At 40.2% G+C, this 18,946-nt stretch overlaps 1 protein-coding gene across 1 annotated transcript in view; it reads left to right on the plus strand.

Moving 5' to 3' along the window:
- Positions 1 to 18,946, plus strand: part of LOC139579501 (dynactin subunit 1-like) — a 42,230-nt gene that overhangs the window by 6,188 nt on the left and 17,096 nt on the right. Inside the window, exons 2-5 of the mRNA XM_071408213.1 lie at positions 12,534 to 12,650; positions 13,388 to 13,592; positions 13,688 to 13,766; positions 14,753 to 14,912. Of these exons, the coding sequence (XP_071264314.1) occupies positions 12,534 to 12,650; positions 13,388 to 13,592; positions 13,688 to 13,766; positions 14,753 to 14,912 (561 nt within the window). The remainder of the gene's footprint in view (positions 1 to 12,533; positions 12,651 to 13,387; positions 13,593 to 13,687; positions 13,767 to 14,752; positions 14,913 to 18,946) is intronic.

Below are 18,946 nucleotides of genomic sequence, written 5' to 3' on the forward strand. Positions count from 1 at the left end.
ATCCTTTCTTGGGTCTAATCTTCTTTTGGTCGATAGATGTCCTCTGTCCTTCGAAATGTCCACTAACATCGACCGAGACCCCGAAACGTGCCCAAAGCTTCAAAGTGCACGACAAAGAAATTCCTCAAAATCGCACTAAACGGATATAAATTGCTATAAAACGGTTCAAATTAACTACATTATGATGTTTTTAACAACTATAACGAGTAAAAACATGACCGGAGAAAATATTACTGGCTAAACAACCATTTGGAAGGAGGCAAGTCCGATGTCCATCTTGCGTAAGACGCGCGAAGGAAAAGAACGGTACTTCCACGTTTTGTTGTTTTATAGTGGCTCTGATTGCGCAATCGAATCCATTCAAAACGTCATGACGTACTGACACCCAGAGGAAGACGTAGGCAGTGTCGGTTTCTCCATAGCATTTACAGGCACCTTAAAACCGACCCCAGATCAGGGGTCAAAATTTCTGAAATCTGACTCCCTGTCAGGAAAAGTGCTGTAGAAGTAGTTCTGTACCACTCAGAGACAAAATTCCAACGGCTATAGAAACTAGAAAGTGTTTTCTATCCAATAATAACAATAATATGCATATTGTACGATCAAGAATTGAGCACGAGGCAGTTTAATTTGGAGACCAAAAAATGCTAATGCGGAACAGCACCCCCTATAGTTGTTAAACAATGTAATATGGTGTCTCCTATTACCCAGGAAGAGGTGGTCTCCACTGATATATCCCTTAAACAATGTAATATGGTGTCTCCTATTGTCCTGGAAGAGGTGGTCTCCACTGATATACCCCTTAAACAATGTAATATGGTGTCTCCTATTGTCCTGGAAGAGGTGGTCTCCACTGATATATCCCTTAAACAATGTAATATGGTGTCTCCTATTGCCCTAGAAGAGGTGGTCTCCACTGATATACCCCTTAAACAATGTAGTATGGTGTCTCCTATTACCCTGGAAGAGGTGGTCTCCACTGATATATCCCTTAAACAATGTAATATGGTGTCTCCTATTGCCCTGGAAGAGGTGGTCTCCACTGATATCCCTTAAACAATGTAATATGGTGTCTCCTATTACCCTGGAAGAGGTGGTCTCCACTGATATATCCCTTAAACAATGTAATATGGTGTCTCCTATTGTCCTGGAAGAGGTGGTTTCCACTGATATACCCCTTAAACAATGTAAATGGCTGTCTCCTATTGTCCTGGAAGAGGTGGTCTCCACTGATATATCCCTTAAACAATGTAATATGGTGTCTCCTATTGTCCTGGGGGAGGTGGTCTCCACTGATATATCCCTTAAACACTATAATATGGTGTCTCCTATTGTCCTGGATGAGGTGGCCTCCACTGATATATCCCTTAAACACTATAATATGGTGTCTCCTATTACCCTGGAAGAGGTGGTCTCCACTGGGCGCCAAATTCAAAAATATTCCTAAAAATATTTATAATCATGCAATCACAAGTGAAATATACCAAAACACAGCTTAGCTTGTTGTTAATCCACCTATGGTGTCAGATTTTGAAAATATATTTTACAGCGAAAGAAATCCAAGCTTTTGTGAGTGTAGTTTTCAATGCTAAATCAGCTAACCCGAAATTAGCATAGTCACGAAAGTGTGAAAAACAATAAAATGAATCGCTTACCTTTGATAATCTTCGGACGTTTCCACTCACGAGACTCCCAGTTACACAACAAATCTTCTTTTTGTTCGATAAATATTACAATATTAAATATCACAAAAAAACGCCATTTGGGTTGTGCGTTATGATGAAAAAAACAACAGCCTCATTCCAATCCTGAAAGGAAGACGGAAATTTCCAAACGTATCAGATTAAAAAATATTACTAACAATATTTATAATCATGCAATCACAAGTGAAATATACCAAAACACAGCTTAGCTTGTTGTTAATCCACCTATGGTGTCAGATTTTGAAAATATATTTTACAGCGAAAGAAATACAAGCTTTTGTGAGTGTAGTTTTCAATGCTAAATCAGCTAACCCGAAATTAGCATAGTCACGAAAGTGTGAAAAACAATAAAATGAATCGCTTACCTTTGATAATCTTTGGACGTTTCCACTCACGAGACTCCCAGTTACACAACAAATCTTCTTTTTGTTCGATAAATATTACAATATTAAATATCACAAAAAAACGCCATTTGGGTTGTGCGTTATGATGAAAAAAACGACAGCCTCATTCCAATCCTGAAAGGAAGACGGAAATTTCCAAACGTATCAGATTAAAAAATATTACTAACAATATTTATAATCATGCAATCACAAGTGAAATATACCAAAACACAGCTTAGCTTGTTGTTAATCCACCTATCGTGTCAGATTTTGAAAATATATTTTACAGCGAAAGAAATCCAAGCTTTTGTGAGTGTAGCTTTCAATGCTATAACAGTTTAGCCTTATATTAGCTTGGCTAGCTTGGTCACGAAAGTAAGAAAAGCAATCAAATGAATCGCTTACCTTTGATAATCTTCGGGTGTTTCCACTCACGAGACTCCCAGTTACACAACAAATGTTCTTTTTGTTCGATAAATTTACTTTTATCACAAAACACCGCCATTTGGTTTGCGCAATATTTTGCAAATCCCAAAAAGTATCCGTAATGGTCGTAGAAACATTCAAAATGTTTTTTATAATCAAACCTCAGGTTGTCTTTAACAAACATAATCGATAATATTTAAACCGGACCATAACCTATTCAATAAGAGAGAAAAGGAAAATGGGGAGCCCGTCTCTCGCGCACATGAATCATTCAGGGTACACCTGACCTCTTTTGAAACATCTCACTCATTTTTCAAAATAAAAGCCTGAAACTATGTCTAAAGCCTGGTCACAGCCTGGGGAAGCCATTGGAAAAATAATCTGGTTGATACCCCTTTAAATGGAGGTTAGACAGGCCAGGAAATAACGTTTTTTATTTATTTTAAATATCACTTCCGGGTTAATTTTTCTCAGGTTTTCGCTTGCAGAATAAATATTATTTTTCTCACAGACAACATTTTTGACAGTTTTGGAAACTTTGGAGTGTTTTCTATCCTAATTTGTAAATTATATGCATATTGTACAATCTGGGCCAGAGAAAATATCCGTTTACGTTGGGTACATAATTTGGAAAAAAAGAAGAAATTCTGACCCCTAGTGCTAAGAGGTTTTAAACAATGTAATATGGTGTCTCCTATTACCCTGTAAGAGGTGGTCTCCACTGATATATCCCTTAAACAATGTAATATGGTGTCTCCTATTGTCCTGGGGGAGGTGGTCTCCACTGATATACCCCTTAAACAATGTAATATGGTGTCTCCTATTGTCCTGGAAGAGGTGGTCTCCACTGATATATCCCTTAAACAATGTAATATGGTGTCTCCTACTGACTAGGAAGAGGTGGTCTCCACTGATATACCCCTTAAACAATGTAATATGGTGTCTCCTATTGTCCTGGAAGAGGTGGTCTCCACTGATATATCCCTTAAACAATGTAATATGGTGTCTCCTATTGTCCTGGAAGAGGTGTTCTCCACTGATATATCCCACAATGTAATATGGTGTCTCCTATTGTCCTGGAAGAGGTGGTCTCCACTGATATATCCCACAATGTAATATGGTGTCTCCTATTGTCCTGGAAGAGGTGGTCTCCACTGATATATCCCACAATGTAATATGGTGTCTCCTATTGTCCTGGAAGAGGTGGTCTCCACTGATATATCCCACAATGTAATATGGTGTCTCCTATTGTCCTGGAAGAGGTGGTCTCCACTGATATATCCCACAATGTAATATGGTGTCTCCTATTGTCCTGGAAGAGGTGGTCTCCACTGATATATCCCACAATGTAATATGGTGTCTCCTATTACCCTGGAAGAGGTGGTCTCCACTGATATATCCCACAATGTAATATGGTGTCTCCTATTGTCCTGGGGGAGGTGGTCTCCACTGATATATCCCTTAAACACTATAATATGGTGTCTCCTATTGTCCTGGATGAGGTGGCCTCCACTGATATATCCCTTAAACACTATAATATGGTGTCTCCTATTACCCTGGAAGAGGTGGTCTCCACTGGGCGCCAAATTCAAAAATATTCCTAAAAATATTTATAATCATGCAATCACAAGTGAAATATACCAAAACACAGCTTAGCTTGTTGTTAATCCACCTATGGTGTCAGATTTTGAAAATATATTTTACAGCGAAAGAAATCCAAGCTTTTGTGAGTGTAGTTTTCAATGCTAAATCAGCTAACCCGAAATTAGCATAGTCACGAAAGTGTGAAAAACAATAAAATGAATCGCTTACCTTTGATAATCTTCGGACGTTTCCACTCACGAGACTCCCAGTTACACAACAAATCTTCTTTTTGTTCGATAAATATTACAATATTAAATATCACAAAAAAACGCCATTTGGGTTGTGCGTTATGATGAAAAAAACGACAGCCTCATTCCGATCCTGAAAGGAAGACGGAAATTTCCAAACGTATCAGATTAAAAAATATTACTAACAATATTTATAATCATGCAATCACAAGTGAAATATACCAAAACACAGCTTAGCTTGTTGTTAATCCACCTATCGTGTCAGATTTTGAAAATATATTTTACAGCGAAAGAAATCCAAGCTTTTGTGAGTGTAGCTTTCAATGCTATAACAGTTTAGCCTTATATTAGCTTGGCTAGCTTGGTCACGAAAGTAAGAAAAGCAATCAAATGAATCGCTTACCTTTGATAATCTTCGGGTGTTTCCACTCACGAGACTCCCAGTTACACAACAAATGTTCTTTTTGTTCGATAAATTTACTTTTATCACAAAACACCGCCATTTGGTTTGCGCAATATTTTGCAAATCCCAAAAAGTATCCGTAATGGTCATAGAAACATTCAAAATGTTTTTTATAATCAAACCTCAGGTTGTCTTTAACAAACATAATCGATAATATTTAAACCGGACCATAACCTATTCAATAAGAGAGAAAAGGAAAATGGGGAGCCCGTCTCTCGCGCACAGGAATCATTCAGGGTACACCTGACCTCTTTTGAAACATCTCACTCATTTTTCAAAATAAAAGCCTGAAACTATGTCTAAAGCCTGGTCACAGCCTGGGGAAGCCATTGGAAAAATAATCTGGTTGATACCCCTTTAAATGGAGGTTAGACAGGCCAGGAAATAACGTTTTTTATTTATTTTAAATATCACTTCCGGGTTAATTTTTCTCAGGTTTTCGCTTGCAGAATAAATATTATTTTTCTCACAGACAACATTTTTGACAGTTTTGGAAACTTTGGAGTGTTTTCTATCCTAATTTGTAAATTATATGCATATTGTACAATCTGGGCCAGAGAAAATATCCGTTTACGTTGGGTACATAATTTGGAAAAAAATAAGAAATTCTGACCCCTAGTGCTAAGAGGTTTTAAACAATGTAATATGGTGTCTCCTATTACCCTGTAAGAGGTGGTCTCCACTGATATATCCCTTAAACAATGTAATATGGTGTCTCCTATTGTCCTGGGGGAGGTGGTCTCCACTGATATACCCCTTAAACAATGTAATATGGTGTCTCCTATTGTCCTGGAAGAGGTGGTCTCCACTGATATATCCCTTAAACAATGTAATATGGTGTCTCCTACTGACTAGGAAGAGGTGGTCTCCACTGATATACCCCTTAAACAATGTAATATGGTGTCTCCTATTGTCCTGGAAGAGGTGGTCTCCACTGATATATCCCTTAACCTCTAACGAGCCTCTACCCCGGGTCCGGGATCACCCCCCACCCCCCCACACACTGATTAGCATAGCTAGCATAGCTTCACAAGTAGATAGTAGCATCTAAATATCATTAAATCACAAGTCCAAGACACCAGATGAAAGATACAGATCTTGTGAATAAAGCCACCATTTCAGATTTTTAAAATGTTTTACAGGGAAGACAAAATATGTAAATCTATTAGCTAAACACGTTAGCAAAATACACCACTTTTCTAACTCCATCAGTTTCTTACTCCATCAGGTGCTATCACCAATTCGGCTAAACTAAGATATTGATAGCCACTAACCAAGAAAAAACCTCTTCAGATGACAGTCTGATAACATATTCATGGTATAGGATAGTTTTTGTTAGAAAAAAGTGCATATTTCAGGTAGAAATCACAGTTCTACATTGCAGCTGCAATCTGAAATAGCGTTGGAAGCAGCCGGAATAATTACAGAGACCCCAGAGACCGACGTCAATTACCAAAAGAATCATCCTAAAACACTTCAGAAAAATAGACAGCCTACAGCAATCGAAAGACACAGATCTTGTGAATCCAGAGAATATTTCAGATTTTCTAAGTGTTTTACAGCGAAAACACAATATAGCATTATATGAGCGTACCACAATAGCCAGAATCACAACCGCATTTACCAGCTGTAAATGTTAGCGATCGTAACAACCCAACAAAATATATATAATTTGACTAACCTTGATATACTTCATCAGATGACAGACCTGTAACATCATATTACACAATGCATATAGCTTTTGTTCGAAAATGTGCATATTTAGCAGCATAAATCGTGGTTATACTATGTAATCACTACAAACATTGCATGTATTCTGGCCGGCGCCATTTTGGATTAGCGCCTATTCTTATAAAAATACTATTCATAAACTTGACTAAAAAATATAAGTTGGACAACAATCGAAAGATAAATTAGTTCTTAATGCAATCGCTATGTTAGATTTTTAAAATTAACGTTACTAGACATATAGTGTGCGTTGCAGCCAGACCAGTGCCTGCAAAAGTGGCGCGCAAACACTATGACATTTTTCCACATAAATACGTAATAACATCATAAATAGTTCCTACTTTTGGACGAGCTTCCATCAGTATCTTGGGCAATGTGTCTTTTCTTCAAAAGAATAGTTGCTTTGTTGTAAAACGTCCTCTTCACCTTTGGAACTAGCTGCTACCATTAGCTATGTCGCACACACATGTCCAAATCCTCAAACTAGATACAAAGGAAATTCAGAAAAATAGCACTATACTCGCATAAACTGATATAAATCGGTTTCAAATAACATCGTTATGATGTTTCTAACACCTATATTTAATTAAATTACAGACGGATACATCTCTGGTCGATAACTGAGCGTTCCAAAATTTCATCCTGACTTCTTGCCAGGCGCCATGACGAACGAGACAAAGAAAGGTACTCTCGTTCCATCCGGCTTTATAACCTCGGACAGCTACGTAGACAGACCATTCCACTTCTCATTGGTTACTGACATCCAGGGGAAGGCGGGTGCAGTTCAATTCCAGCCATAGGATATACACAGGCTTTAAAACTGAACCCAGATCAGAGGATAATTCTCAGACCTTCGCAAGTCATGTCAGGATTTTTGCTGTAGAGGGAGTTCTGGGTCACCCACAGACATAATTCAAACGGTTTTAGAAACTAGACAGTGTTTTCTATCCAATATTAGTAAGGATATGCATATTGTACGATCAAGAATTGAGCAATAGGCCGTTTAATTTGGAGACCAAAAAATGCTAATGCGGAACAGCACCCCCTATAGTTGCAAGAAGTTAAACAATGTAATATGGTGTCTCCTATTGTCCTGGAAGAGGTGGTCTCCACTGATATATCCCACAATGTAATATGGTGTCTCCTATTGTCCTGGAAGAGGTGGTCTCCACTGATATATCCCACAATGTAATATGGTGTCTCCTATTGTCCTGGAAGAGGTGGTCTCCACTGATATATCCCACAATGTAATATGGTGTCTCCTATTGTCCTGGAAGAGGTGGTCTCCACTGATATATCCCACAATGTAATATGGTGTCTCCTATTGTCCTGGAAGAGGTGGTCTCCACTGATATATCCCACAATGTAATATGGTGTCTCCTATTGTCCTGGAAGAGGTGGTCTCCACTGATATATCCCACAATGTAATATGGTGTCTCCTATTGTCCTGGAAGAGGTGGTCTCCACTGATATATCCCACAATGTAATATGGTGTCTCCTATTACCCTGGAAGAGGTGGTCTACACTGATATATCCCACAATGTAATATGGTGTCTCCTATTGTCCTGGGGGAGGTGGTCTCCACTGATATATCCCTTAAACACTATAATATGGTGTCTCCTATTGTCCTGGATGAGGTGGCCTCCACTGATATATCCCTTAAACACTATAATATGGTGTCTCCTATTACCCTGGAAGAGGTGGTCTCCACTGGGCGCCAAATTCAAAAATATTCCTAAAAATATTTATAATCATGCAATCACAAGTGAAATATACCAAAACACAGCTTAGCTTGTTGTTAATCCACCTATGGTGTCAGATTTTGAAAATATATTTTACAGCGAAAGAAATCCAAGCTTTTGTGAGTGTAGTTTTCAATGCTAAATCAGCTAACCCGAAATTAGCATAGTCACGAAAGTGTGAAAAACAATAAAATGAATCGCTTACCTTTGATAATCTTCGGACGTTTCCACTCACGAGACTCCCAGTTACACAACAAATCTTCTTTTTGTTCGATAAATATTACAATATTAAATATCACAAAAAAACGCCATTTGGGTTGTGCGTTATGATGAAAAAAACGACAGCCTCATTCCGATCCTGAAAGGAAGACGGAAATTTCCAAACGTATCAGATTAAAAAATATTACTAACAATATTTATAATCATGCAATCACAAGTGAAATATACCAAAACACAGCTTAGCTTGTTGTTAATCCACCTATCGTGTCAGATTTTGAAAATATATTTTACAGCGAAAGAAATCCAAGCTTTTGTGAGTGTAGCTTTCAATGCTATAACAGTTTAGCCTTATATTAGCTTGGCTAGCTTGGTCACGAAAGTAAGAAAAGCAATCAAATGAATCGCTTACCTTTGATAATCTTCGGGTGTTTCCACTCACGAGACTCCCAGTTACACAACAAATGTTCTTTTTGTTCGATAAATTTACTTTTATCACAAAACACCGCCATTTGGTTTGCGCAATATTTTGCAAATCCCAAAAAGTATCCGTAATGGTCGTAGAAACATTCAAAATGTTTTTTATAATCAAACCTCAGGTTGTCTTTAACAAACATAATCGATAATATTTAAACCGGACCATAACCTATTCAATAAGAGAGAAAAGGAAAATGGGGAGCCCGTCTCTCGCGCACAGGAATCATTCAGGGTACACCTGACCTCTTTTGAAACATCTCGCTCATTTTTCAAAATAAAAGCCTGAAACTATGTCTAAAGCCTGGTCACAGCCTGGGGAAGCCATATGAAAAATAATCTGGGTGATACCCCTTTAAATGGAGGTTAGACAGGCCAGGAAATAACGTTTTTTATTTATTTTAAATATCACTTCCGGGTTAATTTTTCTCAGGTTTTCGCTTGCAGAATGAATATTATTTTTCTCACAGACAACATTTTTGACAGTTTTGGAAACTTTGGAGTGTTTTCTATCCTAATCTGTAAATTATATGCATATTGTACGATCTGGGCCAGAGAAAATATCCGTTTACGTTGGGTACATAATTTGAAAAAAAAGAAGAAATTCTGACCCCTAGTGCTAAGAGGTTTTAAACAATGTAATATGGTGTCTCTTATTACCCTGGAAGAGGTGGTCTCCACTGATATACCCCTTAAACAATGTAATATGGTGTCTCCTATTGTCCTGGAAGAGGTGGTCTCCACTGATATACCCCTTAAACAATGTAATATGGTGTCTCCTATTGCCCTGGAAGAGGTGGTCTCCACTGATATACCCCTTAAACAATGTAATATGGTGTCTCCTATTACCCTGGAAGAGGTGGTCTCCACTGATATACCCTTTAAACAATGTAATATGGTGTCTCCTACTGACTAGGAAGAGGTGGTCTCCACTGATATACCCCTTAAACCCTTAAACAATGTAATATGGTGTCTCCTATTGTCCTGGAAGAGATGGTCTCCACTGATATACCCCTTAAACTATGTAATATGCACTTTAATCCTATTATTGCTCAGACAATTAGTATTTGGTGCAACATTTTTAAATAATGTAACTGGGAATCAAAATGACCCATCTTCCAATATTTCACAACAATGCCTTTTGCATTCTTACAAAGATCCAAATGTAGAATCTGTACCCTTACAAATATCATGGACAGTAATGGTTGAGGAATATTCCAAGATTTGAAAGATACATTACACATTACACAACTCCTTTTTCCCCCCGATATTTACAACGTAACTACCGGAACCATTTGATGATGAGATTTATGAATAAATGATCTGGGCTCCCGAAAGGACTGATCTCTATAATATATAAACTACTCTTGGAAAGCTCATATTCTGAGCCATTAAAAAGGTCCACAGATCTACATGAATCTGAACATCACTTTGAACTGGAACAGAATATGGAAAAATACCTTGGCATCCCGTAATCCAAACCATCAACCTATATATTTTAAGTTTGTCCACAAACTGTATTTAACAACAAGGTAGCCTTTTACAATGAAATTGGTCTCAACTCCCAATTGTCCACTGTGTCCTCTAAATCAGGTGGGATGGGGGGGGGGGGGGGGGGGGGGGGGTTTATCTTTGCATTTCTATGATATATATATATATATATATACAGTGGGGAGAACAAGTATTTGATACACTGACAATTTTGCAGGTTTTCCTACTTACAAAGCATGTAGAGGTCTGTAATTTTTATCATAGGTACACTTCAACTGTGAGAGAAGGAATCTAAAACAAAAATCCAGAAAATCACATTGTATGATTTTTAAGTAATTAATTTGCATTTTATTGCATGACATAAGTATTTGATACATCAGAAAAGCAGAACTGAATATTTGGTACAGAAACCTTAGTTTGCAATTACAGAGATCATACGTTTCCTGTAGTTCTTGACCAGGTTTGCACACACTGCAGCAGGGATTGTGGCCCACTCCTCCATACAGACCTTCTCCAGATCCTTCAGGTTTCGGGGCTGTCGCTGGGCAATACGGACTTTCGGCTCCCTCCAAAGATTTTCTATTGGGTTCAGGTCTGGAGACTGGCTAGGCCACTCCAGGACCTTGAGATGCTTCTTACGGAGCCACTCCTTAGTTGCCCTGGCTGTGTGTTTCGGGTCGTTGTCATGCTGGAAGACCCAGCCACGACCCATCTTCAATGCTCTTACTGAGGGAAGGAGGTTGTTGGTCAAGATCTCGCGATACATGGCCCCATCCATCCTCCCCTCAATACGGTGCAGTCGTCCTGTCCCCTTTGCAGAAAAGCATCCCCAAAGAATGATGTTTCCACCTCCATGCTTCACGGTTGGGATGGTGTTCTTGGGGTTGTACTCATCCTTCTTCTTCCTCCAAACACGGCGAGTGGAGTTTAGAGCAAAAAGCTCTATTTTTGTCTCATCAGACCACATGACCTTCTCCCATTCCTCCTCTGGATCATCCAGATGGTCATTGGCAAACTTCAGACGGGCCTGGACATGCGCTGGCTTGAGCAGGGGGACCTTGCGTGCGCTGCAGGATTTTAATCCATGACGGCGTAGTGTGTTACTAATGGTTTTCTTTGAGACTGTGGTCCCAGCTCTCTTCAGGTCATTGACCAGGTCCTGCCGTGTAGTTCTGGGCTGATCCCTCACATTCCTCATGATCATTGATGCCCCACGAGGTGAGATCTTGCATGGAGCCCCAGACCGAGGGTGATTGACCGTCATCTTGAACTTCTTCCATTTTCTAATAATTGTGCCAACAGTTGTTGCCTTCTCACCAAGCTGCTTGGCTATTGTCCTGTAGCCCATCCCAGCCTTGTACAGGTCTACAATTTATCCCTGATGTCCTTACACAGCTCTCTGGTCTTGGCCATTGTGGAGAGGTTGGAGTCTGTTTGATTGAGTGTGTGGACAGGTGTCTTTTATACAGGTAACGAGTTCAAACAGGTGCAGTTAATACAGGTAATGAGTGGAGAACAGGAGGGCTTCTTAAAGAAAAACTAACAGGTCTGTGAGAGCCGGAATTCTTACTGGTTGGTAGGTGATCAAATACTTATGTCATGCAATAAAATGCAAATTAATTACTTAAAAATCATACAATGTGATTTTCTGGATTTTTGTTTTAGATTCCGTCTCTCACAGTTGAAGTGTACCTATGATAAAAATGACAGACCTCTACATGCTTTGTAAGTAGGAAAACCTGCAAAATCGGCAGTGTATCAAATACTTGTTCTCCCCACTGTATATATATGTTTTTGCCTGTAACCCCCCTCTGAAAAAAAAATGACAAAACTAAGTTGGTTGGTCAAGAAAAATGATATATTTCATCTACAGTGGCTGTCTATGTATCAATTGTGCTATACAAATAAAGTGTATTATTATAATATTGATTTAGATTATTAATATTATTGTTATTATTGTTATAATGTATAATAATATTATTGTTATTATTATTGTTGTTATTATTTATAACAATATTATTGTTATTGTTATTATTTATAATAATAATATTGTTATTATTGTTATTGTTATGAAGGTCAAGCTGAAGGAGCTGGAGAAACATAAGATCCAACTGGAGCAGCTCCAGGAATGGAAGAACAAGATGCAGGAGCAGCAGAACGACCTGACAAAACAACTCAAAGAGGCCAAGAAGGTAAAGAAAGCAACCAGCACTTTACCTCACAGTGCTTCAATTCATCACTTTACCTCACAGTGCTTCAATTCATCACTTTACCTCACAGTACTACTAATTCATCAGTTTACTTCACAGTACTTCTAATTTATCAGTTTACCTCAAAGTACTTCTAATTTATCAGTTTACCTCAAAGTACTTCTAATTTATCAGTTTACCTCAAAGTACTTCTAATTTATCAGTTTACTTCAAAGTACTTCTAATTTATCAGTTTACCTCAAAGTACTTCTAATTTATCAGTTTACCTCACAGTACTTCTAATTTATCAGTTTACCTCACAGTACTACTAATTTATCAGTTTACCTCACAGTACTACTAATTTATCAGTTTACCTCACAGTACTTATAATTTATCAGTTACCTCACAGTACTACTAATTTATCAGTTTACCTCACAGTACTTATAATTTATCAGTTACCTCACAGTACTTCTAATTTATCAGTTTACCTCACAGTACTTCTAATTTATCAGTTACCTCACAGTACTTCTAATTTATCAGTTTACCTCACAGTACTTCTAATTTATCAGTTTACCTCACAGTACTACTAATTTATCAGTTTACCTCACAGTACTACTAATTTATCAGTTTACCTCAAAGTACCTATAATTCATCAAATCAGTAGTGGACTCTTGTTATCCCACCATCAAATCAGTAGTGGACTCTTAACTGACTCTCTATCCACCATATACTCCCTCTAGGAGGCGAAGGAGGCCCAGGAGGCGAAGGAGCACTACATGGAGGAGATGGCGGACACGGCTGACGCTATAGAGATGGCCACGCTGGACAAGGAGATGGCTGAGGAGCGGGCAGAGTCCCTGCAGCAGGAGGTGGAGTCACTGAAGGAGAAACTAGAAGAGCTCGCCATGGACCTGGAGATCCTCAAACACGAGATAGAGGAGAAAGGTAGGAGGAGACACAGAGACGCAGGCTAGCACGTAGCGCACGCTCACACACACACATCAAGGACATACTCTCACACCAACGTGTTGTTTCATCAGGTTCAGACGGTGCTGCTTCCAGTTACCATGTCAAACAGCTGGAGGAGCAGAACGGCAGGTTGAAGGAAGCTCTCGTCAGGTATGTGTGTGTGTGCGTGCGTGCGTGTGACCATGTATGTATACGGTCCCTCAGTCGAGCAGTAAATTTCAAACACAGATTCAACCACATAGACCAGGGATGTTTTCCAATGCCTTGCAAAGAAGGGCCCCTATTGGTAGGTAGCTAAAAAAAATCACTCTGCCAAGATAAATCCATACACATGACAGGTGTGGCATATCAAGAAGCTGATTAAACAGCATAATCATTACACAGGTGCACCTTGTGCTGGGGACAATAAGAGGCCACTCTAAAATTTGCAGTTCTGTCACACAACACAATGTCACATATGTCTCAAGTTTCCAGGGAGCGTGCAATTGGCATGCTGACTGCAGGAATGTCCACCAGAGCTGTTGCCAGATAATTTAATGTTAATTTCTTTACCATAAGCCGCCTCCAACGTCGTTTTAGAGAATTTGGCAGTATGTCCAACCGGCCTCACAACCACAGACCACATGTAACCACGCCAGCCCAGGACCTCTACATCCGGCTTCTGCACTTGCAGGGTTATCTGAGACCAGTCACTTGGACAGCTGATGAAACTGAGGAGTATTTCTGTCTGTAATAAAGCCTTTTTGTGGGGAAAAACTCATTCTGATTGGCTGGGCCTGGCTCCCAAGTGGGTGGGGCCTAATTAATATATTTTATTCGGCTGATTTCCTTATAGTAAAATTGTTGAAATTGTTACATTTTGCATTTATATTTTTGTTCAGTATATACAGTATGCAGGTAGCCTAGTGGTTAGAGCATTGGGCCAGTAACCAAAAGGTTGCTAGATCGAATCCCTGAGCTGACAAGGTAAAACTCTGTCGTTCTGCCCCTGAACAAGGCAGTTAACCCACTGTTCCTAGGCCGTCATTGTAAATAACAATATGTTCTTAACTGACTGGCCTAGTTGAATAAAAGTTAATAAAAATAAATAAATAAAATAAATGTGTGTGTTAATATATACTTTGTCTCTGTGTTAGGATGCGTGACTTGTCTGTGTCGGAGAAGCAGGAACATGTGAAGCTCCAGAAGCAGACCGAGAGGAAGAGTACAGAGCTGGACACCCTGAGGACTCAGAGAGAGAAACTCCAGGAGGAGATGAAACTGGCCGAGAGGACCATCGATGAACTCAAAGAACAGGTCCGCACACAGTCCCATGGTTATACGGTTAATCTATGTTTTCAAGGGGAATTTCACCCTGGTGGAATATGAGCTTGTTTTCCAGGACAGTGAGATGTGTTTCACACAGTAATTGCCCGGGAGGAAGGCAGGTCAGGGCTTCACACGCTGAATGATACACCCTATGACAACTTCCTGTGTGTTTGTATTTGTGTTTATTATGGATGTTTCTTCACAGGTGTATTTTTACCTGCTTTTTATATCTGATTCTACTGCTGCATCAGTTACCTGATGTGGAATAGAGTTCCATGTAGTCATGGCTCTATGTAGCACTGTGCACCTCCCATAGTCTGTTGTGGACTTGGGGACTGTGAAGAAACCTCTGGTGGCATGTCTTGTGGGGTATGCATGGGTGTCTGAGCTGTGTGCCAGTAGTTCAAACAGACAGCTCGGTGAATTTAACATGTCAATACCTCTCATAAATACAAGTATGAAGTCAATCTCTCCTCCACTTTGAGCCAGGAGAGATTGACATGCATATTATTAATATTAGCTCTCTGTGTACGTCCAAGGGCCAGCCGTGCTGCCCAATTTTCCTAAGTCCCTCTTTGTGACACCTGAACACACGACTGAACAGTAGTCCAGGTGCGACAAAACTAGTAGGACCTGCCTTGTTGATAGTGCTGACAGACTTTGCCCCATCTTAGCTGCTGTTGTATCAATATGTTTTGACTATGACAGTTTACAATCCAGGGTTACTCCAAGCAGTTTAGTCATCTCAATTTGCTCAATTTCCACATTATTTATTACAATATTTAGTTGAGGTTTAGGATTTAGGGAATGGTTTGTCCCAAATACAATGTTTTTCGTTTTTAAATATTTATTTATTTAATTTTAATTTTAGCCCCTTTTCTCCCCAATTTTCGTGGTATCCAATCGCTAGTAATTACTATCTTGTCTCATCGCTACAACTCCCGTACGGGCTCAGGAGAGACGAAGGTCGAAAGTCATGCGTCCTCTGAAGCACAACCCAACCAAGCCGCACTGCTTCTTAACACCCGGAAGCCAGCCGCACCAATGTGTCGGAGGAAACACCGTGCACCTGGCCCCCTCGGTTAGCGCGCACTGCGCCCGGCCCGCCACAGGAGTCGCTGGAGCGCGATGAGACAAGGATATCCCTACCGGCCAAACCCTCCCTAACGCGGACGACGCTAGGCCAATTGTGCGTCGCCCCACGGACCTCCCGGTCGCGGCCGGCTGCGACAGAGCCTGGGCGCGAACCCAGAGACTCTGGTGGCGCAGCTAGCGCTGCGATGCAGTGCCCTAGACCACTGCGCCACCCGGGAGGCCCAGTTGTTAAATATTTAGGACTAACTTATTCCTTGCCACCCACTCTGAAACTAACTGCAGCTCTTTGTTAAGTGTTGCAGTCATTTCAGTCGCTGTAGTAGCTGACGTGTATAGTGATGAGTCATCTGCGTACATAGACACACACTTTACTCAAAGCCAATGGCATGTCGTTAGTAAAGATTGAAAAAGTAAGGGGCCTAGACAGCTGCCCTGGGGAATTCCTGATTCTATGTTGTAGAGGCTTCCATTAACTTCTTGACGCACGGATCTCTTTAGCGGGATCATTTTCATAAACAACCGCTGAATTGCAGAGCGCCAAATTTAAAAAAAAATACTAAAAATATTTATAATCATGAAATCACAAGTGAAATATACCAAAACACAGCTTAGCTTGTTGTTAATCCACCTATCGTGTCAGATTTACTGAAAATATGCTTTACAGCGAAAGCAATCCAAGCTTTTGTGAGTTTATCAATCACTAGACAAAACAGTAAGAACAGCTAGCCGCAAATTAGCTTGGTCAAAAAAGTCAGAAAAGCAATAAAATGAATCGCTTACCTTTGATGATCTTCGGATGTTTGCACTCACGAGACAGTTACACAATAAATGTTATTTTTGTTCGATAAAGATGATTTTTATAACCAAAAACCGCCATTTGGTTTGCACGTTATGTTCAGAAAACCACAGGCTCGTTCCGGTCCTGAAGGGCAGGCGAAAATTCCAAAAAGTATCCGTAATGTTCGTAGAAACATGTCAAACGTTTTTTATAATCAATCCTCAGGTTGTTTTTAACATACATAATCGATAATATTTCAACCGGACGGTAAACTATTCAATACTACAGAGAAAGAAAATGTCGAGCTACAACTCTCGGGCGCATGAACTAATCAAAGGACACCTGATGCGTTTTGATAAATCTCGCTCATTTTTCAAAATAAAAGCTTGAAACTATGTCTACAGCCTGGTCACAGCCTGAGGAAGCCATTGGAAAAGGAATCTGGTTGATACCCCTTTAAATGGAGGATGGGCAAGCAATGGAACAGGGATTTTTCCAGATAAAAGGCACTTCCGGGTTGGATTTTCTCAGGTTTTCACCTGCCAAATCAGTTCTGTTATACTCACAGACACTATTTTAACAGTTTTGGAAACTTTAGAGTGTTTTCTATCCAAATCTACCAGTTATATGCATATCATATATTCTGGGCCCGAGATGCAGGCTGTTTAATTTGGGCATGCATTTCATCCAAAATTCCGAATGCTGCCCCCTACCCTAGAGAAGTTAACATTCACAAGGCCGCAGGGCCAGACGGATTACCAGGACGTGTACTGCGAGCATGCGCTGATCAACTAGCAATTGTCTTCACCGACATTTTCAACCTCTCCCTGTCCGAGTCTGTAATACCAACATGTTTTAAGCAGACCACCATAGTCCCTGTGCCCAAGAACACTAAGGTAACTACCGACCCGTAGCACTCACGTCTGTAGCCATGAAGTGCTTTGAATTGCTGGTCATGGCTCACATCAACACCATCATCCCAGAAACTCTAGACCCACTACAATTTGCATACTGCCCCAACATATCCACAGATGATGCAATCTCTATTGCACTCCACACTGCCCTTTCACACCTGGACAAAAGGAACACCTATGTGAGAATGCTATACATTGACTACAGCTCAGCGTTCAACACCATAGTGCCCTAAAAGCTCATCACTAAGCTAAGGATCCTGGGACTAAACACCTCCCTTTGCAACTGGATCCTGGACTTCCTGACGGGCCGCCCCCAGGTGGTAAGGGTAGGTAACAACACATCCGCCACGCTGATCCTCAACACATGGGCCCCTCAGGGGTGCGTGCTCAGCCCCCTCCTGTACTGTTCACTCCCTGCACGGCCAGGCACGACTCCAACAACATCATTCAATTTTCTGATGACACAACAGTGATCACTGACAACAACGAGACAGTCCATAGTCTAGGTCCATGAGGCTTCTAAACAGCTTCTACCCCCAAGCCATAAGACTCCTGAACATCTAGTCAAATGGCTACCCAGACTATTTGCATTGCCCTCCCCTCTCCACACCACTGCAACTCTCTGTTGTCATCTATGCATAGTCACTTTAATAGCTCTACCTACATGTACATACTACCTCAACTAACAGGTGCCTCCGCACATTGACTCTGTACCGGCACCCCCCTGTATATATTGTTATTTTTCACTGCTGCTCTTTAATTACTTGTTACTTTTCTCTCTTATTCATATCCGTATTGTTTTGAAACTGCACTGTTGGTTAGGGACTCGTAAGTAAGAATTGAACTGTAAGGTATTCGGCGCATGTGACTCATACAATTTGATTTGATTTGATTTAGAGGGACATACATTAGGTTACTTACATTGATTCTACCAACGCCCCTGTTATAATGTCATTAGCTAAAGCATTATGATGACTCAGCGACACGATGGTTGGGGTATAACTGAGCTGGGTTTCGGTCATTGATAAGTCATTGTCTCAACGCAGCCTTATAATGCTGTGAAAGGATCCAGAAACCCAAATGATTTGGGTGGATCCCATCCTCCTTATAAAACGTGTTTTGTTTCCAAAAGGTATCGAAATTGTCAACAAACGTTACACCCATTGAGCTGCAATAATCACGTAGCCAGTTGTGAAGAGAGAGAGAATCCTGCTAAAGCTTTCAATGCCACGATT

The sequence above is a fragment of the Salvelinus alpinus genome, chromosome 6 (assembly GCF_045679555.1).
Source record: "Salvelinus alpinus chromosome 6, SLU_Salpinus.1, whole genome shotgun sequence".
NCBI lineage: Eukaryota > Metazoa > Chordata > Actinopteri > Salmoniformes > Salmonidae > Salvelinus > Salvelinus alpinus.